General features: G+C 45.8%; 1 protein-coding gene across 2 annotated transcripts; it reads right to left on the reverse strand.

Moving 5' to 3' along the window:
* Window positions 1-1,804: 1,804 nt before the first annotated feature.
* LOC136959544 (cadherin-18-like) lies at window positions 1,805-22,203 on the reverse strand. Of its 2 annotated transcripts, XM_067253913.1 has the most exons (12): window positions 22,112-22,203; window positions 21,904-22,039; window positions 16,712-17,006; window positions 16,417-16,536; window positions 11,244-11,411; window positions 10,685-10,872; window positions 10,206-10,459; window positions 9,911-10,047; window positions 7,764-7,888; window positions 5,361-5,475; window positions 2,690-2,944; window positions 1,805-2,538 (listed from the first exon to the last, which is right to left on the reverse strand). In XM_067253913.1, the coding sequence occupies exons 1-12, from the start codon at window positions 22,201-22,203 to the stop codon at window positions 1,997-1,999; spliced, it is 2,427 nt and encodes an 808-aa protein (XP_067110014.1). In that variant the 3' UTR covers window positions 1,805-1,996. The 2 variants fall into 2 exon arrangements, with proteins under 2 accessions (XP_067110014.1, XP_067110015.1); XM_067253914.1 differs by lacking the exons at window positions 16,417-16,536; window positions 16,712-17,006; window positions 21,904-22,039; window positions 22,112-22,203 and having other exon boundaries at window positions 1,805-2,282; window positions 2,319-2,538; window positions 11,244-11,385.

Below are 22,203 nucleotides of genomic sequence, written 5' to 3' on the forward strand. Positions count from 1 at the left end.
TCTAAGCCCAGTCTGATCTCCCTTAAACATACAAGGAGCGCAACACAAACCAATCTGAAATTAAAACAAACAACGATAGTCTAACTTTTCCCCTCAACATGCGCTGAGGGAGAGACGGAGAGAAGAACCACAGGACAGGAACTATTTTCCTTTTGCAGTTTGTCACAGTAGCAACAGAGGTGATCTGGAGGGAGACATTATGCAACAAAAAGTAATATTTCACTAGCAGGGAGATGCAGACGCAGAGCCCCAAAGCCAAGCAGAGGAAAAACCACAGAAGAACATTACAGGAAGTCCCCAAGCAAACAGAATAAGGAAATATAAACTATGTGGGACACTTCATATAACAAGGGTATATTGTGTAGAGGTGGTTTACGGCCTTCAGACTGATTCACTAAGCACTTTCACCAGGAGGGAAACAAGCACTTGCATACAGTACACATATGCACGCACATACACATGCACATATACGCACATACACACAAGCACACACACTCACATAAGCACCTTACCAACAGAACAATTACAATCTGGTCCTTTGGAAATCAGCAGGATTTGGGTTTTATCACAGTTGTACTGAGTTATTTTATTAAATCAAAATATAATTAATTCTGAAGTCTTATGCACGAGGACAAAAGCAAAGGGGCAACAATTTCTACAATCATTATGGCTTCTGGTGTGATCTTTTGAATAGCAATTAAGATAACATTAGTGGTGACGTCTATACCCTGTGCTGCTTGCATTTCTCCTGATATGATGAAAAAATCTTAATGGCAAGCATCTGTCTTGTTTCTTGTTGATCAAAATGTTTTCTCTTGATCTTTAGTACTATGCCAGTTACTGATCAGCAACACAACACACAACAGAACAGAATACCATAAATATCCTGTTTTAATGACTTTGAATGCTGCACCAAGATGGGCTGGCATGAAAATATAAAGTCTGGATTTAGTGTGGTCCACCTCACTGGTGTTATTCAGGAATGTGAAAGAAGAAAATAGTAATCATGTTCATCATTAGGATTGGCAATGGCAGCTAGATTTGCAAAAAACAAAAAACAAAAAAGTGACCATTAAGATGCTATTTATATATTTTCCCTTTTGTCTTCAAATACCATCCGCAAAGAAATTGTAATGTAATGCATAATTCATGATTTCTGTAGAATGGAAACAGAATGCTAACGGTTGTTGGCGTTAAAGTTGTTTTCAAAGAGACCACGCACACATTATTTCCTTTTGAAATTACTTTGTAAGAAATGATGGCAGTTGAATCTTAAAAAATATCTTTCAGTTAATTCTATTGCCACATCATTCCTGACATTGGCAACATAATGAACGCAGTTTGTTCGTATTTTTTCTCGCTGGGATCCCCTGGGTGCTGATCAAGAGTACTGCAGGAACACACCATGCCTTCTCAGAGCTCATGTGGAAACCCCAGGATGGCCATAAAAGCTGCACACCAAAGCATTTGAAGCCAATAACAACGCTTACAGTGCCGTTGTTACCCAATTAAAACTTTCTCTGCTCTTGTGAAGAATTTCATTGACTTGTTTTTGCAGTACACAGAATTAGTGAAGTACTGGAACGACCTTGGATGGTCTACACAGAGAACTGTAAGTACTTACCAACATGGTTCCCCAGGAATACCCCCAGGTATCAAGTATAAGGGTAGAACATAGGATTCATTACAACATGAATTGTAAATCACTTCACCTCTCGCAAACAATTGGGCTTTATTTATCAATAAAAATATACAATAGGGAAAATAGTTTCCTTTTCTCCTTTTTCCAAACCGTGAAGTTTTATTTGAAGTCTTTTCAGAATTTTAGTTTTCCAAAATATGTTAATACGCTCTTTCCAAAGAAGATCCGAAAGAGACACAATGGTTAACCTCACCTCCACAACAGCGCCTCCTCTCAATCCAAACAGGGTGACAAGATCCCAGGAGGGGGGAGGAAAGATGGCTGGAGGGTCGTCTCTGTGACCAGGCACCCAATCTAGGGGCTGTGTTCCAAAATGTGCTCTCCAAACAGACGGGCCAGAGTGTGTGCCTCGGGCTCCCAGTCCTCCAGGTCGGAGTAGCTGAGCTCAGGCAGCGCTGTGGCCAGCCCCAGGGAGCTGATGGATCCCGAGAGGGAGCCCCGACCCTCGTAGGCGTAGGTCTGCAGTGAGTCATAGGGTGGCCCTCTATTGTCCTGGTCTGCCTCCACGACTTTCTGCCTGATGACACGGTGAATGATGTCATTGCTGTCCAGGACCGAACAGGAGGAAGCCGACAGGCTGCTCCCGCCTACTCGCGGACGGCAGCCAATCACCAACCAGGCGGCTTCTGGCTCCACCTCTCGACGGTGGCGTAGCCTCCTCGGCTCTGAGGAAGCGGGGTTGCGTAGCGCAGCGATGTCGAAGGCCTCCGTGTCCTCCTCCCCGCCGCCCTCGTCGTCGTAGGTTACCACGTTCTCACGGACGTCCTCCTCAGAGAGGATGAGAGGTTCCTTATTGGCTTTCTTGCTGCGCAGGGTCAGGAACATTACCACTATGGCTGGGGAGGAGAGCGAGTGAGGGAGAAAGAGAGAAAGAGAGAGAGAGGTCTCACCAGTCATGTGTTGTATTTGTGTGAATACATTTTATAAATGAGCATATTCCCGCCGACACACAAACACATACGTACACAGACACACAGCAGTACTAACCCAGAAGTATGAGGATGCAGAGGAGGATGGCGATGAAGGCTCCGGTGCTGAGGCCTGCCGTGGAGAGGAAGGCCTGGGCCTGGCAGAGGTTGTGCCCCCTGGTGCCTCGGAGGCACACACACACACGCATGTTCAGGGTGGTGGTACTGCTCAGCATGGGCTCCCCCCCATCCCACACCACCACCAGCAGATGATACCACTCCTGCTCCGCCTTCTGGAACCCACGTCGGCGTGATATGATGCTGGCTGTGTTGTCTGGCGGGACAGATGGATGGGGCGAGAGGGGAAGTGAGTGACACAATAACAAAAAGCATCCACACATTCAGACAGTTTCCTGTCATTGAGTCCTCACTGGTTTTTAACACATACACCAAACCCACGAATGCCTCCACCCATCCCTAACTTCTCTAGGCGCCTGCCTCTCCAGCCTTTATTAACACTGAAGCTAACAATAAGCTCTGTCTCTGTCTTTATTTCAGGGTTACCAAGAAACTGCATTGTGAGGTCAGGAAGAGAAATCTTCACCTGACACAGTGTCTCCTGTCACACACTCAAAGGTTAATTCAATGCTGAGATCCCCATCCGGGCACTTATCTATATACCTGATCTCTGAACACAGGCAGAGAAAGAGAGAGGAGCAAGTTAGAAAGAGGAAAGGAGACACACAGGAGAGATAGAGTGAGAGAAACAGAGTGAGAGACAGGAGGGAGAGAGAGATATAGAAATAAAGAAAGTGAATAAAACCTTACACTTTTGAATTTCTGTGCAAGTGAAAGGATACAATTATAGAGTTCCAGATATATGATTAACACTGCATAACTTGAGAAGAAATTACAAGGTCCTCTCTGCTGTATATTTTCTCAAGCTCTTTGCATCTCTCTCTCTCTCTCTCTCTCTCTCTCTCTCTCTCTCTCTCTCTCTCTCTCTCTCTCTCTCTCTCTCTCTCTCTCTCTCTCTCTCTCTCTCTCTCTCTCTCTCTCTCTCTCTCTCTCTCTCTCTCTCTCTCTCTCTCTCTCTGTGCAGCAGCATTGTTCATTCCTTTTGGAAAGCTTCCAGCAGATACTCCCAGTCCCACACGGCGCCCCACAGCCACACATTGGTATGCACAATCACTGCCTGCATCTTCACAATGCACACTCATTTCCCCACAAGGCTCCCAGCTATGCTACTAAAGCATGTCACACAAGATGGCGAGAGACAAGAGTATGTTGAAGTGTTTACGTGTGTGTGATGCGTGATTGTCTGTCCGGGAGGGAGGGGGGACGGGAGGGGAGGGGGGTCATACGTGTGTGTACTTTCGTGCCTGTGTGCACGTGTGCGTTTGGTTGTGGGTCAGCTCTAGCATCCTGCGACTGTGTAGATATCAACAAATGTATTCTGGCGCAGCCCATGGGAGATACCATGGTTGGATGCCTTCATTTGCATTGGGATGCTATCGACTTGCAGCTGTCTCCATCCCTCAAGACATCCCCAATCCTGGCCCATGAGCTGTTAGTCTAAATTCATTAATGTTCCTCACCCACAATGGGTGACACACAGGTAAACAATGGAAGATTGTTTTTCTCACCTAGAACCCACTGGGAGACCATGAATCTTGCACTAAAACCCCATCCAGCACTTCCATTTGTATATCTCTCTCTCTATTTTGTACTATCTCAGTCTTAGTCTCTTTCTCTCTCTTTTTATCTGTCTCTCTCTGTCTGTCAGTCACTGCAAACAGCTACTGTACACCAAAGGAAATGGAGCGAAAGAGAAGACGGGCTCGTATTAAAATGGATGGACTGGAGAAAAAAGGGAAGGGACAAAGGTAAAAACGAAAGACTGAGGGGATAAAGAGGAAGGAATAGTGGGACTAGTCAAAGCACTGGGAAGGCGAGCGATGACAAGGACACGAGTGTGGTTGTGAAAGTGAAGCATAACACAGAAAATGCTACCAAAGTCAAACCAACACTCGGATTCTCTCATCCTTGCTATTGATTCTGGCCTTAAACTCCACTCCGAGTCAATTGCCATGATAGCAAGAAACTCTCAGGCAACAGCCAGGAAAGAGCAGAAGACTGGGAACATTACATTTCGGAGAAAAGAAAGGAAAGGAGAAGAAAGAAACAACATAGGTTACCAAGGAAACACCACCGCAGGTTCCTCCTGATATGGAAGGATTCTCAGAGGACTGGGGGAGTGTAAACAGGGCAAACTGCTCCACTACAAACAGCACCAGATATGTTTGTGTTTGGTAATGATGCTCAATCTGCTTGAGTAATCTCTCTCCAGACGCCGCTTATCTCAGTGGATTATCCTGGTAAACTAATACAGCGACTGGGGCTGGCCTCTGGACTCTCTCAGTCCTCACTGTTCCCTTAACAGTTAGGCTTCATCCACAAACCCCCTGAAGCTGGGCAGAGGAAGGACACCACTGGGCCCAATACATTGGATCTTCTCACTAATATTTAGATTTCATCCGGAAAAATGTTAGAATTAAACAGGGACACCACAGAAAACTGCACTGATAATGCCAAAAGGCACATGTTGGATTAGACAGAACCACCACTATTGGAAACAACCTTAAAACAAAAACATTGTATCCTTCTGTCTTGGTCTGTTTCATTGCTCATTTCTAACTTTGTTCCACAGTAAAAATCCTTCATATCTGTTCTTGCTGCTCTGTCCTCACCTTCGTTATCTTTCAAGGTGAAGTTGGGGTTGTCTGGGAGCTCTCTGGGCAGAGCGAAGGAGAAATGACCGTTGGCAAAGTTGTCCATGTCTGCAGGCCTTATGGTCTGGATCACCTGGAGAAGAACAGCAGAACGGGTGATGGGATCAGTGAGGAGAAGTCACACAGACTGCAGAGTCGTAAACAAAACAAGGAAGCACTGCGGGCCAAGCAAATATGTTCATCCAGTATTCGTTCTAGAATGGAGAGCTTGGTTTCTCCATGATTGTGTAGCTAGGTGATACCTGAGCCAAGCTGATCCACTGGAAGCTTTTTAAGATGGCTGTGGTTCCACAGAATAACAAGCTAGTGTCAGGTTGAAAGTTTGACTGGAGCTCCAAGGGACAACATGGTTCAATCCAGAACAGGGGTGAGAGATGTATGTGTGAGAGAGTGAGTGTGTGTTTGTGTGTGCTTTACGCAATGTGCATCAAGTGTGTGTTTTACACGTGGCCTATTTCCAGACACCCGTCCCAAAATTCTGTCAGCTCGTGAGTGACTCAGACTGTCATGTTTGTTACATGCAGTACAGCAGGATAGTCTCAAGCAGGCAAGAAACCAATTAGAGAAACTCCTGACCTGGCTGGCACACTTGCTGTGCAGCAACACATCCATCTTGTTAACCTAGGCTAGGACCTTCAATTGTGCAACAGCTTTTCACACAGAAGTGATACATATGAATGCGTGAGAGGGTTCACATAAGATTGGCTAAAAAAGGGTTTACAGAGTATGCATGGATGCATGAGGTCTTCACTGTAGTCCTATATGGGCCCAGGCCCGTAAAGATTACCCCCGCAGCCCCCGCACCGCGGGGGGGGGGGCCTCGCAGGGATGGGGGGCCTCCGTAAAAAAAATAATCTTTTATCCAATTTGAATTACATGAGATGTCTTATTGTATTGTCTGTGTTTCCAGAGTTGATATAAAAATAAAGGAAAGTATATTTAATTGTGCTTTCTTTGTTAGCTAGGTAAGTGACATGACGAAGTAGGTCAGATGGTCACACAGACCGGAGAGCCCGCTGCAAATAGGTAGCTAACTGTAGCGTAGCGTAGGAAAAATGAAACGCACATTTAAAAGCGGTGCCCAAAAGCGGCATTCAAAACAGAACATTTCTGAATTACATGCCAAACTTCCCAAAATTACAAATGTCTTTTTCGACCAGCCGGTGAAGGATGCACTCATCTGCCAGAAGAGACAGGTATTGTACTGTTTGCTATAGCTAACATTACTGTACCACGTAGCTAACGTTAGCCTATACTTTGACAGCTGTACTGCTCTGTCTGTGTTGTGCTTCCTAGCGTTAACAGAGCCTCCTTTCCAAGAGCCAGGAAAATTAGCCTTGCTCCTTTATTGACTTCCTATTAAGCTCAGGATTATTCTGCGGGGGGGCCTCATGTGTTTCCGTTACGGGCCTGTATGGGCCCTTATACAGTACGGTCAAATTATACTATCAGATCCAAATACATAGACTTCTATGGACTGGGGAGACTGGAGAACACCATGCAGAAGCAAAAAGTGGCTGCAGGCTAGGTGAAATTGACGATTGTCAACGTAATGAAACAATACATTTGACCAACAGACCGTGAACCTTGCCTCATGTTTCATTTACGATACGTCCCCCCAAAACCGACAAACCTGGTCCCTTCCACAGTCAATGTCCAAAAGATTATTTGTGGAGATTTCAAATCTGAAAGTATGCCGCTGTAGTAACATGAAACTATCCCTTACTTCTCCTCTCCATTCTTTTTTTTTCATTGAACAGAGTAGGATAATCTCTTCAAAATACATTCTTCCAAACATGACCCACAAAGTTTTTCAGGAATTAATGTGTTGCAGTGATGGTAGAAATCCTCTCCACGTTCAGGGGGTCTTAGCATGCGTGTCTACTGATGCCCCCAGCCAAGCTAACTGATTATACACTGGCTGCAGTCTGCTTAGTAATCTCCATTTGAGGAGGAAAATACGAAGCGAGAGGAAGAACAGCATAGCGATGTGAATCGCAGCATTCGTGGTTTGCTGCGCGCGGGCCAAATCTGAATGAGAGATGATAAACATTTTGTACGAAAGAGGAGCTGTGTTGGGTTTAATGCAGCTGCTATCTGCTGGTGAAGACACGGATGCAGGCTGAATAATTTATGGGTTCAAGAGGCTGCAAAGTCTGCAGCTCGGCAGATAAATCCTTTCCTGATGGTGTCAGACACACAAAGGGGTGAAGGAGTATGTGTGGGAGTCTGTTTGTGTGAGTGAAAGAGAAGCAAAGTAAGACAGGTTGAGAGTAATAGAGAGAGAGTGAGAAAGCAAAAGAGAGAGCAAGCGAGAGAGAGAAATATTGTATTTTATTTTATACTGTGTGCACGTCTAACCTGGCCAACTCTGGAACTTTCACACACTATGATGTCGTCATCCTCCCCTGCGATGGCCGGAGCGTTGTCATTGACGTCCAGCACCTGAATGGTCACGGGAACCTGGCTGACCAGACGAGGGTTGTCTGGACGACAGAGAAACACGTGATAATAAAGCAGTGGATTACACATAAAGCATTGAAAACTCCTATAAAATGCAGGTCAAACTGAAGCCGGTGTCATGATATGTCAGGCTTCCTCCAGCCCACTGGGGCTCCTCCCACTTCTTCACGTGCCAGTGTTCTGTCCAGGCCTCATGGAAAGCAGACACTTATGGTGCACACATCTCTGCTCTATTAAGGTTAGCTCCCTGCTGAGCCCAGCTCCACCCGTGTGTGTCTGATTTGGTGTGCCTGTGTGTGTGTGTGTGACGGGTTAGCATGTCTCCTGGGTTTGGACATAGCGCATGCACTCAGGCCAAATGTAAACTCCCTTTGATAGGTGACCCGGTCGCTCAGCTGCTCCCTGCAAAGCTCTCGTTCTCCTCCCCCCCTCCTATTTCTCCCTCTCTCTCAGTCTCTCCCCATGCTATCTCTCTGTCATTACGTCTCCTCCTATCTTCTTTTCATGCTCGGCCCCTTATCACTGCATGCTGCTGTATCTCTCTCGGTCGACATAAACAAGTCCAGAGAAAAGTGAGGATTGATTTATCAATTCATTCAGTTGACTTAACACCATCCAAACTTCGTAGCGTCACACATATTGATGGCTAGTCCGGTCCATTAGCTCCTGCCTTTTGTGCAAGAGAGGGGAAAGCTAAGGATAATTGTCCGAATAAGCACTGACGAGAAACAAGAAAATAGTGGGAAAGTAAGAATTGATTGCCCTTCTGCACCCTCTTCAGTCTCATGGTGTAAAGCCAGGGTGATGTATTTTTTACCTGCATTGGATATAGAACTGAGTAACAGTGGGATTCTATGCAGACTGGGAAATGCTTTATCCACGTGTAGAAGGCAAAACCATTTAGAATAGGACAGACCTATTATGTGTCATCTGCATTCAAGGTTTTTTTGTGTTATTGGTATCAGAGTGCGTTTTGAAATATACTTTTTATACACGTGTTATAATGAAGAGGCTACCATGGCTACCACTGTTTCACCACAAAGGTTCAGCACAAGTGTGATGCTAGTGCTCTTTCAGGAAGAACACAGCCCCACTCACCCCCATCACCCTGTGTGACTCCCCAGTCAACACTGTGGAGTCCTTCCACTTCCTGGGCACTATCCTCTCCCAGGACCTCAAGTGGGAACTGAACATCGGCTCCCTCATCAAGAAAGCACAACAGAGGATGTACTTCCTTTGGCAGCTGAAGAAGTTCAACCTGCCAAAGACAATGATGGTGCACTTCTACTCTAGCCATCATTGAGTCCATCCTCACCTCCTCCATCACCGTCTGGTACGCTGCTGCCACTGCCAAGGACAAGAGCAGGCTGCAGCGTATCATCCACACTTCTGAGAAGGTGATTGGCTGCAATCTGCCTACCCTCGAGGGCCTGCACACCTCGAGGACCCTGAGGCGAGCAAGGAAGATTGTGGCCGACTCCTCCCACCCTGGACACTCCCTGTTTCAGTCACTCCCCTCCGGCAGAAGGCTGCGGTCCATCAGGACCAATACCTCACGCCACAAAAACAGTTTCTTCCCTTCCACTGTTGGCCTCTTCAACAAGGCCAAGGGACCACACTGACTCTAATGACTTCCTACAAAATTGTATCTTGTACATTTGTATTTTTTGTAATATTTGTATTTTTGTATTTTTATATTGTAAATTACGGCAACTTATATTTTATTTTATTGTATATTTTATTTAATTCTAATTCCACTTAGTACTGCGAGTTTATGTACCCTTAGGATAGATAGTCCACATATTTAAATTTTTGGTCCCTATATGTTTATTGTATGCACCTTCCTGCCAAAGCAAATTCCTTGTCTGTGCAAACTTTCATGGCGAATAAATCCCATTCTTCTTCTTCTTTCACTAGACACAGTAACGATGGGTTATTGCACAGTCTGTTTAATGTAGAACTGGCTGTGGAAATGTACTGTACAAAAGACTTCCAAACAGGTTCAGTAGCTGCTCTTCTTCTCTTGTTTCTGGAGTGCTACTCACCGACCTCAGCGGCCATGACAGTGATGTTGTGCCAGGCCACGCCCTCCCTGTCCAGAGGCTGAGTGGTCCTGATGAAGCCGCTGTTGACACCCACTGTGAAATACACCGGACCCTCCTCACTGTTATCTATGAAATACCTGCGCACAGAAAAGCCAAGGGTTGATGTACAAATTAAGAAGTAGAGTCATGGATTATTCCTTTTTCGATCCCACAGAAAAATGGGAAACCTTCACATGACCGTACAACCATTCAAATGGAAGCCCCTTCTGAAGAGATTTCTCTCTGCTTTTGTTACCTCACGAGGCTCTTGGTGCTGTCAGGGTCCTGGGCGGTCACCATGCCAACCTGCGTTCCACTGGGCGAGTTCTCGTAGACATCCATGATGTAGTAGTCCATGGAGAAGAGTGGGGGCTCGTCCACATCGCCCACGATGACCCGCAGCGAGGTGGAGTCCCTGAAGGGGCCGAGGTGGGAGAAGCGAGGGTCCAGATGTGTGTTGACGCCCTCGATGTGAAGTGTGTGGGTCTTCCTCTTCTCATAGTTCAAAGGCTGCAGACCAAACAAACTGATGGTCAGTTCCACTGATTCATTAGCATTTGTGCGCTACTTGGGCTATCCAAAACATGGTCCCATAAAGGTGCCTTGGTATCCTAAACTAGATGTCTTTTTACCACGGAGGCCCACAATCCAGTATATTGCTATACAAAACAAAACAACCCGACCTAGTCTCCAAAGAAATGAAAAGCGGTACAGTGTGTGTGGATCGGCAGCTACCTGTTTGAGTGAGATGATCCCCTCCCCGTGCTCGCTGTCAGTGCTGATGGAGAACACGGCAGCAGCTTCGGGGTTGGTGATGACGTAATCCATCTCTGCATTCACCCCGAGGTCCTCGTCGCTGGCCTTGATTCTGCCGACAGCCTTGCCCACGGCGGCCGATTCGGACACGTAGAGCTGATAGCTCTCTGAGATCAATAGATGAGTTTGAAATGGTCACCATTACAACACGGCTGACATTACCTTCGCATTACCACGGATGGCATTACCCTCTGTCTTACAAGCCCGCCCCTTATTTTCTCTACAATCAGTTTGCCATTATCATCTTCAATAAAAAACTGGAAAATGTTCTGTTTATTATTGCACGGATGTAATTGTTGTTTTCACAAGGTCTATGATGTACGTACGTTGTGACAGAAAGTAAATCGGTATCTGTCTGACCATAGAAGTCTGGTAAAATGGTCCACAAATAGAATGCAGTACAAATGAATTGCATTTCTTGAGCTGGGATGGGATGTTTAAAGCCCCTCCGGGACAGAGGTAAGGTGTTTGTACGCACTCTGTGGGAATCTAGGTGGGTTGTCGTTGACGTCAGTCAGAGTGACGTTGACAGTTGTGGTCCCTGATAGGCCACCCACGGAGCCCGCCATATCCTTGGCCTGGACAACCAGGAAGTAGCGTTCCCTAGCCTCACGGTCCATACCTGCCAGGGCCGTCCTGATCACACCTGCAGTGGAGGGAGAGAGGGAGGAAGGGGGGGGGAGGCACAGGGACGATGTTCAAAAACAAGAAGGGGGAGGGTAGCACTGGGGTGAACAATCCTCTATATGGGACACACCAGAAACAATCACAATAGTGTGTGTGTGCGCGTGGTGAAGGAATGTGAGGGAACAGCTGCTCTACAGAGATATATTATTTGCACTGCACCCATCACATGTACATATAATTTGTTGACATTTCACTGAGAGAGACACAGATAAAATCAGGAGTGGACCTGGCACAATTCACGCTAAATAAATAGTTTTAGTCCCCCACTCCCATCTCCACATAGACAAATGCACTATCTCTTCTTCTCCTCTCCTCTCCTCACCTCTATCCTCCCCTCCACTCTGACCTCCAGTTCTTCTCCAGTTCCCTCTTCTCTCCTCCCTTATCCTCCTCTCTCCTCCTCTCTCCTCCTCTCTCCTCCTCTCTCCTCCTCCTCTCTCCTCCCTTCTCCTCCTCTCTCCTCCCTTCTCCTCCTCTCTCCTCCTCTCTCCTCCCTTCTCCTCCTCTCTCCTCCTCTCTCCTCTTCCCTTCTCCTCTCTCCTCCTCTCTCCTCCCTTCTCCTCCTCTCTCCTCTTCCCTTCTCCTCCTCTCTCCTCTCCTCTGCCCTCCAGTCCTTCCAGTCCCTCCTCTCTCCTCTCTCCTCCCTTCTCCTCCTCTCTCCTCCTCTCTCCTCTCCTCTGCCCTCCAGTCCTACCAGTCCCTCTCTTCTCTCCTCTTCCCACCTCCTCTTTCTTCCTCTCTGCTCCTCTCTCCTTTTCTCACCTCCTCTCTCTTCCTCTCTCCTCCTCTCTCGTCTCCTCACCTACCCCACTCTCTCCACACCTCTATTCCCTGCTCAGCCCGCAGGCCCTGCTACGCTGCATTACTCGCTTCGGAGCTCTATGAAGGAGACTGCCATCTGCCCAGCTCCAGCCCCAAAGACTGCGAGGGGTGTTCACAGGGGAGCAAACAGATTGACCAGGCAGCCTGCACCTGTAACAAAGGCCACAGGGTGTGTGTGCATCGTGCATGTGTGCAGCCGTGGTGGAGGAGGCATGGGTGTTTGATGTGAGAGGACGGGAGGATCGGACCACAAGGTTGTCCTCACAACAGCAAAGCAGCTGGATCAGTCAAATAACTGGCCCAACACAGTATTCTATAACACGCACTGTTGACCAATATGTGGAGACTGTGTGTATGTGTATGGGTGTGTGCATGGGCGTATGGGAGTAGAAGGGTCAGTTGAACGCTTTTACCAGGGTCAGTCAGTCATCCGTTAAAAAGATTATAAAGGCCAAGTATTGCAGACATTGACAGAGGAGATACAGTATGTCATGGAAGACTATGTTTGTTGACCTGAGAGAACCTTCAAGCTTAATTTCCTCATTAAAAATAAAATAAAAAACGTTTTATGTGGCTGTGGTTTGTGGAAAGCCTTGAAAGAAAGGAAATGCAAATGACCACCCTGACTCAACCAGCTAGTTTGTGTGCTTGATGTACAGTATTACGTTAGACCAACATAGCTACAGTTCTGTAACAGATGTAATGCTGGAATCCAGTAGAACAAGATAACGGAAATGTGAAATATTGTGAAAATTCAAAACTACCCAACTATCATGGTTATTCAGATTAGGTATCCTTTTTTGTAAGTGTCGAGGTATTTAGATTGTGAGTTGATGTGCTAAAGAGCTTTGCAATTTGAAAGAAAAGGGGTTGCCACGTGACAGCCAATTTAGAACGCTAATAGTTCAAAAATAGCTCATCAAATAACAATCAAAATTGTAATATCTAATGGGAATAGAAAAATATTTTTTTCAGTTGGTTTGTCATCTCTGCTTTTATTTTTGAACCTTCATTTTACAAAACCACAGTGCAAACGTGGGCCCAGGGCACCAGAATCTCAAATGAGGGCCTGAGGGTGAAGGGTGGTGAGAGAGGTGATTGAGAACCTGGACTTGTAATCAATGAGTGTGTGGGTAAACAAGCCAGCGGGTATTGACGGAGCTGGGGTTTGATACACGCTTTATGTCAAATCAATATCATCAATACTGCCAGTGGTGTGGAACAGCTTGGACGAGAGATCAGAGCTCAGCATTACACTGAAAAGAGCTGGAGAGCTGCCACATGCAGGGATGGAAGGGGAGAGAGGGAGGGCTGAGGAGAAGAACACAACATTGAAAGGCTCGAAGGATTTAAGATAGTAAGGGGAACATTCATGAGGACAGTGAGAGTAGAAGTGTCAATATAGTCTAACTTCATTTCACTTCAACCCCCAATCTAAAGAGTGCTTTGAGTCTCTTTCTATAATCCTACTCACAGCGCTGTTGTTCTACTTGCCTCACTTTGTCAGTTATTTTCCGTCTCCAAAAGCCCAAGGATAGTAGTTCTCATAATATTTCAAATGTTCATAAAACCATTGCAGAAGCATACTAAATTCCCAAGGACACTAGTATATGCCTTAGCATATGAAAATGCATGGAGGAATGCCTAAAATTCTGGCAACTGTTCAGATCGTTCTGCCTTTGCTTCAGAAATCCTGTGCTGCTATTCATCAAGATTTCTCTCTTATGCTCGTCTTTCATGAATGGGTGGATGTACAATAGAAAGGAAAGAATAAAAAGCTAAGAAATAGTCTCGACCCTACCAGAACAAATGAACAGAGCTGCAGCCTCAGCCCCAGAGAATGTCTTGGAAATTGCATCAAACAGATCGCATGCCAGAAACCACCTACCTGCACCAGTAAGTTCAGCTGTCAGCACAATAAAAGTACAACATTGTTAAACATCCCTTCAGCTTTTAGCCGGGAGTGTACAGAGGAACAGAAAACAAGAATAATGTACTGCAATGTGGTTGGGAATATTTTACAGCAAAAACATTTTTTGTTGTGTACATGAAAGGGTTTAACCATGTAGCTTTCCTCCCTTCGTTTTCATGCCCTGTTTGTTTGTGTTTCTCACATAAGTGGTTCATGAGAAAGCAGGATGTTGACAAATCCTAAAGTTTAAAAACAGCCCACTGCCTTATTTTCTAACATTATACTCTTTTGGTTTTATCCCTTGTATGATGTTTGGGTCTGTGAGACACATTTTCACTGTAAACTAAAAGAAGTTTATACATATTTTCAAATTGAGACTCAAAGGCCTTTGCTCCTTTTCTGTGAGTAATGTATAAAATAACTTTTAGCGGTTTCAATCAAGAACCAGGTCTCCATGGCTGTCTGAAAATATCCTGCCTTGTTGCATTCTTTTTTCTTGTATGTGAAACTATAAATGTTTTATTATTTATTTTTTGTTACATTGTTTAAATAAACTTTTATAAAATGGACAGTTAATGTTTGTACTTAACCCTGGTTTACTGCTCTGTACCAAACGTTTGATCCCAGAAACCGGGCGAAGATGCTACCACTAATTCTTTAAAATAAATTCATGAAAGGAAGTGAATTTGAACTCTTGAGAATATTCTGAATAACCTTTGGTTCATAAAATATTAAAATCAAATCCTCTTTACAATTTGATAAGAGATATTGACATTCAACATTAACCTGCACCTTCACTGCAATTACGATACCTTGTCAGTGATGGGTAATCAATACTCTTAATGTTGGTGTGATTATAAAATATCCCCACAGGCCATTCATTCATGTCTGTCAATAATTGATATAAACAAGAAACCTTTCATATATCATATTTTGTCATGTCACTCCCAAGGAAGACCCATCAAATGCACATTTACCACTGTCAAAACTGCATTTTTATCCAGAAGCAAATTGATTTAATGTGCCAGAAACTGCATTATTAAACAGATCAGATGCTGATAACAATTTCCTTCCAAAGCAGGTGTGATTGTGAATGCAGATGAGTAGCAGCTGGTGGAGTTCACGTTCTGCCAGAGACATCAAAGGATTGTTTCTACCAGTATCCAGTGTAACAGCTGAGTGGGAAGGGCCAAAGATTGCCACCAGACCCCGAAGCATTTTTCTGGTCAAAAGGTATCTGATGTTATATATATGCTGTCACTTTTGATTTATGGTTTGATTCTTGGCAGGTGGATGGTAGGACAGGTAGAATGCCTCCTCCGTTATCAGGGTCTGTTATCATAAACAGCCCCTAATAACAGGATGGATCGTCCATGTTCCTCAAGATTGCCAAGATTTCCAAGCTATCGAAGAAGATATGGCGTGAGGCAAGAATGGAGGACTGTGGGAGTTCATCTTAGCCTATTAGAACAAATCCTTGGGGAGAGCGCTGAGCAGGAGGTAACAGATGTCCCTGTCTTGACCCAGCATGCTTTGCAGCTGGCATTGTTCCAGCTCCATACCATGACCAAACTAACACAGTCACTCATTGTAATAGATGAGAGGACTTGTAAAGGGAGAGTGGGTAAATTAGGACCTTGATTTAATCCATTCAAAAGGATTGTACAGGAGGCTTGGTTTGTTGACAGGAATGCTTTAATATTTAGATCTTGGATCAAATGGCCAGTGCCCTATTGATTCTATCTATAAAAAAACATAGAAAATCCATGTCTCTCCATGTCTACCAGCTTCTGTTCTCTCTTACCTATTGGCGTTTACCCCCCACACACATACACACACACACACACACACACACACACACACACACACACACACACACAGACACACACACACACACACACACACATTGAGACATACATGCACACAAGCACAAACACACATGAACACTCACATAGTTAGGGTTACAAATTGGTTTGAGCAAACCTTGTTATTGATACAAAGGCTTTGAAAATGCCTTACAAATATGAATTTTTAAAAGGGTCGATTTTCCCCTCACGCTCTTTCAAGGCTTTTTTATTTTCAAAGTTCATTAAAGCATGTTCAAGCTTTTCAACTGTTTTGTTAGGGAATTATGGAGAGAGAGGGAAACGGAGAGAGAGATGGAGAGAGATCGACAGAGAAAGAGAGAGCAAAAGAGAGACCAAAGGGCACCGGAGGGAGGGCAGCTCACCGGTCTTAGGGTCCACAGAGAAGTAAGGCTGTCCCTGCAGGATGCTGTAGACGATCTTAGCGCTGTTCCCATAGGTGGGGTCATCTGCATCTGTGGCTGTCACCTGAACCACCGAAGTGCCTGAGGAGGAGGAAGCATCACACAACTGAGGAGTCTGAATCGAGGGCCACAATGACCTTATTTTCGAACTTGTGTGTTGCACACTCTCATTTGAGTTATTGGAACATTGCAATCACATTATCAAAGATACACACACACACACACATACACACACACACACACGGTGAGTACATACCCACGTCAGCCATCTCAGGGACGGTGGCGGTGAGCGGTCCATCAGGGAACCATGGGGCGTTGTCATTGACGTCCTGGACTTTGATGATGAACTCTGACTCGGGTTCCAAGGACCTGTTGGTGTAGCGCTCAACGGCCTGGGCATGCAGCACGTACTGGCTCTTCTTCTCACGGTCGAGACTCTTGGCAGCATGGATGTCCCCCGTCACTTCGTTGATGATGAAGATTGTCCCCGCCCCCTCGCCAGAGAGCAGGTACCTGACGGAACCGTCGCCTTTGTCAGAGTTGGAGTGCAGCTGAAAGATTTGAAACGAAATTTCACATTTTAAAATACAGCACTTGTGCTTTTGGTTGATCTAATCTGTCACATTGACACCTACAGGCCCTATATAAAGACCCCTGAGAATTGACGCCGGGAAAACCATGGCAACGTAAAACAAAATAACACTTTCTGAAGTATGCGCTATATAGGTACTGAACAAAGCAAAATAATAAATCCAATTCCCTAACCTAACAAAAAAATAAGAAGGGGGAAATGTGGAGAAGAGAAACCAGATGAACTGTGTGTTTGGAGCTGCACGGGTTGACATTTTGAGGCTAATGCATTTCCCCTGGTAGCCCTGCCAGAACAAAGCCTCGCTGCTACGTGTGAAATATGAATCAAACACTGAGGGCACGGTACAGTTACTAATTCACGCAGTTTTAGCTAGCCCTGGCCAGTTTAGCTACTTCACTTCACTGACTTACATCATCGCAAAGGAGTAAACCTTCGGAAATGGATGACATCTGTGTGATCTGGCACCCTGCCAGCCAGGATTGTTGTTTTGTTTGTCTCTTTCTTGTGTCTCAAAGACACGGTGGAATGTTGGTGGCTTAGAACATTCAGAAGTATCCATGGGGATCCCTTGAAACTGATGAAGCAACATCACAGAAAGCTGCTAATGACTGCAGGAAACCTGGGCTGAGGAGACATTTTAGTCCACCTCCGTGCACACACAAACACATGCACACACACATTCTGGTTGGGTTCTTAAATCTTGGCAGCAAGTGTATTCCCTGAGCAGAGGGCAATTAGTTAACAGAGCCTCTTTACACATACACACAAACACACAAAATCCTGTTTGTAACACTTGTCTATGCTGAAGACACTTCCGGCCAACATGGGCCTCTTTCCTTGCTGTGGAGTCTGGGCTGCCAGCCCACTGTGGACCCGTTAGAGCTGTGTTACTCTGTTACAATGGCACCCAGATTCTCTCTCATCTCATTTCCAAGTGCTGTTTGCACGCTTTCACTCAAGTCAAGAAAAGTGTGTTTTAATTTGCCAATCCAGCAAAATACGCTTCAGCACAGCACTGTGCCTGTGACCCTCTGTGTACTGCATGACTATGTTGCAGTGCATACCCGTATTTCCCAGGGGACTGGAGCACAGACAAGTTCTAACAATACAGGACAGAGAGAAAGCGAAAGAGTGAGGGGGGAGGGGGCGCGGTGGAGGTAGGGAGAGGTAAAAAGGTGCGAGAGTTGGGGGGAAAGGTAATGAGGGGCAGAGGGAGAGATGGATGAGGGGCAGAGAGAGAGATGGATGAGGGGCAGAGAGAGAGATGGATGAGGGGCAGAGAGAGAGAGATGGGGAAAGAGGTAAAGCACACAAAGAGTGAGACGGGTTGTTGACGGCAAGAAAGAGGGACAGCAAGGGAGAAAGACAGAAAAAGCCAGACAGAGATTTGTTTGAGATAGAGAGTTAGAGAGATCAATAGAGAGAGAGATTTGTTTGAGATAGAGAGAGAGAGAGAGAGAGAGAGAGAGAGAGAGAGAGAGAGAGAGAGAGGAGCTGCATCTGTTTCTCCCTGGCTGGGCAGGTTTTGTGCCCTGCTCCATGTAGGCTAATGGATGTGCTGCTCCCAACTGATGCTTGCCACAGGCTCTCCATCACCACTCAGATGAAAGGATAAGCAAGGACCCTGTCTGCTAGCCACAGGGCTAAAAGGCCCTAAACAAACAAACAAATAAATATATAAATGAAGATAAACAAATGGAGTCACCACTCCCTTTGGATGGACATTATCAAAAGGCTGGTTAGGGACCAGAGGGTGTCGTGTAATCAGATGTGTTGATAGGTAGTGCACTGTGTGTATGTGTGCTTCTAATGTCCTCTTTGTGGTCTGTGCATGTGCAAGTGCGTACGTGCATGCACTTGTGTCTGTAATACGTTCCCTAACAACGATATGAAAAGCCTGTGGCTCAGACTGCCCGGTGTGAGCCAGCCAGCTCTCCTCTCCCCGACTGAGCTCAGACTCCACCATGCTGCTGCACACGGACTCCTTCAGAAGCTGATCAGCAGCCGCCGCAGTTGGAGAAACCCCACCGCCTGATTAAATCAAGGCTCTGCCCCCTCAGCTAACCACAAATTACAGAAGAAACGCTGACAGAAAGGTCAATTTTACGCCGCTTCCACAGCCATTTGACAAGATGATGATTTTTTTGCAGCGCCGCCTCGGTTGTACCGAGACTGGTAATTTGCCATTACGAAGTCTGAGTTGGGGGTGGGGTGAGGGGCTTGATGGAATCGGTGTCTCTGAGGTCTGATAAGGTGTGTTTAATCACACTGTCTAGCACAGAGGCAAGGGAGAGGAAACAGCCAAGAGACTGGTTACAAGCAGCCAGTTACTGCTACTTACGGAGATATCAAACAGTGATCTCTGCATTGTACAAATAAATACTCTAGTGCGCCTGTGACCTTTTTTTGGACACCGACAGAAATTGTTTGCATTGCCATAGCAAAACCAGCGAGGTGTCACATTTGATGAGTCTAACAGATTTATATCTGTCCCTGGACTCACTCCAGAGATACGGGTCAGTGCAGAGGGAGACCTATGTTGACCTCTGGCTTTCTCGTTGTTGACCCATGTCAGATGTTTGATCAAGTGTTAGTTACCAGTCCAGCTGAGGTTCTTCCCTACCTGTCTGTGTGAGGGGCCTGCAGTTGTACCAAACAAAATGGAAATCAATTGCTTTTGCCGCTTTACATTTATCATCAGACACTTTAATACTCAAACACTGCAGTATTATAATCAGTGACTTTCACTTTGACTTCATATCATTTTCCCCGAAATCTATATTTACTTTTATTCAGGCCATATCAACAGCCACCACAATGTCAAGCTTCCGGATGGAGGGCCAGCAGTGTCCTTGGATGAGAACAGGGCTGCTTCAGCAAACAGACAGAAATGCCTCCAGTAGTGAGTTCATGTTGATTAAATGAAAACCACAATCGGTCACAATTAACAGAATCTAGTGCAGTCAGTGGCCAACAGGGTTCAGCACTGCTCACTAACACTGACTGCTGGCTAGGGGCAATCTAACAGAAGCACCCAGCAGGTAAGTTACAGGCCTAGCTTTAAAGATGTGTGAAAGTACTCAAGGTGTGGGGAGGTCGGGACCACCCTGTGTGTTCCATTTAGATCATACCAAGTGGAGAGTAGCTACTCTGCATCCTCCAGCATCTGTGACTCATGTCTGGGGCTGTGGGAGGGAGCGTTCAACAGCGCTATCTGGGGCAGCACTGTATGGCCTGATCTTTTAGCACTCTCTCCTTGTTTGCAAAGTCACCAAGGGGACTGAAGAGAGGGGAGAGAGAGAGAGCAGGTATGAAGTGGGAGAGACATAGAGAGAGAGAAAGGAAGAGAAAGGGAACAAGAAGGAGAGAGAGAAAGACAAATAGGGAGAAAACAGAGAGGGAGAGAGAGAGAGAAAAAGCGAGAGGGAGAGAGAGAGAGAGAGAGAGGGAGGGAGGGAGGGAGGGAGGGAGAATGAGGAGGTGGGAGATGTCAGTGTGAACTTTGCAGAGGTGTGAAATACAGGACAGACTCAGTTTCAAGAATAACCACCTCAGCTCCACCTTTATTCCCTTAAGTGATATAGCCCTTCCACTCAGTTGCAGGTCCGGCCTGAGAACAGGGTCCACTTGAACCAGTTGACTAAATATTAAATGGCATTAGCACGCAGCCCAATCCTTCTACAGATATGAATACATGACCTTAGTACTGAAGTAGTCATGTCTTGTTGAAACGGTTTAAAGGGGTTTCAGAAAGAGTGGGTTCAGCTGCATGGACAACCAGAGAACCAGACTTGTTCTAGGGAGCACCTTTCTACCTCCACAGTGAGTTAAAACCAGGTACCAAGCCCTGCCAGGGTACCTGGAGGCCTGTTGTTTTCTCCATGCTGATCAATACAGCATACTGGATGAGTCCTCGGCTCAGCTCTACCACTCCCTTGAAGGAGAGTGACTCAGTATCCTCCAGGGAACTCTGAGAGCTGTGTGTGTGTGTGTGTGTGTGTGTGTGTGTGTGTGTGTGTGCGTGCGTGTGTGTGGAAGATGGGAGGGGGTGTTGCATGTATGTGGAAGTGCACTTTCAGCACATCTTCCTTAACCAGCCAGCCGCCCCTCACCCCGCCCCCCCCTACCACCACCACCCCCACACACAGACACACACACACAGACACACACACACACACACAGACACTTGCAAAAACTCTCACACACAATCCTCAGAACCAGTTCTACCTTCACCTTCACAGGGCACTGTGTCAATGTCACGCAATGTTGGTGTCACTATGGATTAGTTCACCATGCTACCTCTCTCACATTCTAACAAGCCTGTCTTAGGCACATACCAACTGCATGTCTGGAATACATGACTGGTTTGACTATCTTGAAAGCGTAATTGGTTACTCCACACATCTGGATCTCTTTTAGTTTTGTGGAGCAGGAGAAACGCTGAAAACCTTTTTTTAAAGACAAGGACAAATATAAAGTTTTTTTTTAAAGAGAAATGCACTCACTGTACGGTACAACATGTCTATTTTGCAGTTTCTATTATGGGCAAAGTAGAAAAACATTGCACCTTGTTGAGAATAAATGTTTTCCCAACACAAAGGTATGTTTTCGACAAAAATATTTCAGACCACATGTGAGCTCGAATTGCCCGGGCATACAATTGCCTTTGCTCTGCCTATTGCAGCTGTGCTGCGCCATGTTTAACGTCAATCATGGACTTTGCAACAACGAATGCAAGAGAACAGAACATACCCTGTTTAGTTCCACTTCAAGTGGGTCAAATGAACATTTCTGTCATGTTCAAAGCTTTTGATGTTGAAGTGACAGTTAGTTTAGAAATGAATATTTCACATTACCTTTCCAACATACTGAGTGTCAGGTCCAATATGTTCCTCTAAGACAAAGAACTGGTTCCATATCCAGCCTCTCTTGGGCCGATGGTGGATGTCCTTTTCCGTGTCTGGGTGTTTAGTCTGGTTCCTGGCTGGTGTTCTGATGGGTTTAGGCTGTGGTTTGGTAGTCCTCGACTGGGGTTGTGGAGGCCTAAGCTGGGGCTGGGCAGGCTTGGTCTGGGGCTGGTGCTGGGGAGTCCCATAGCTACTCTGAAGGACACAGAGGCAGGCCAGCACAGGACAGAGGCAGGCAGGGATTATCAT

Source organism: Osmerus mordax, chromosome 16 (genome assembly GCF_038355195.1).
Source record: "Osmerus mordax isolate fOsmMor3 chromosome 16, fOsmMor3.pri, whole genome shotgun sequence".
Taxonomy (NCBI): Eukaryota; Metazoa; Chordata; class Actinopteri; order Osmeriformes; family Osmeridae; genus Osmerus; species Osmerus mordax.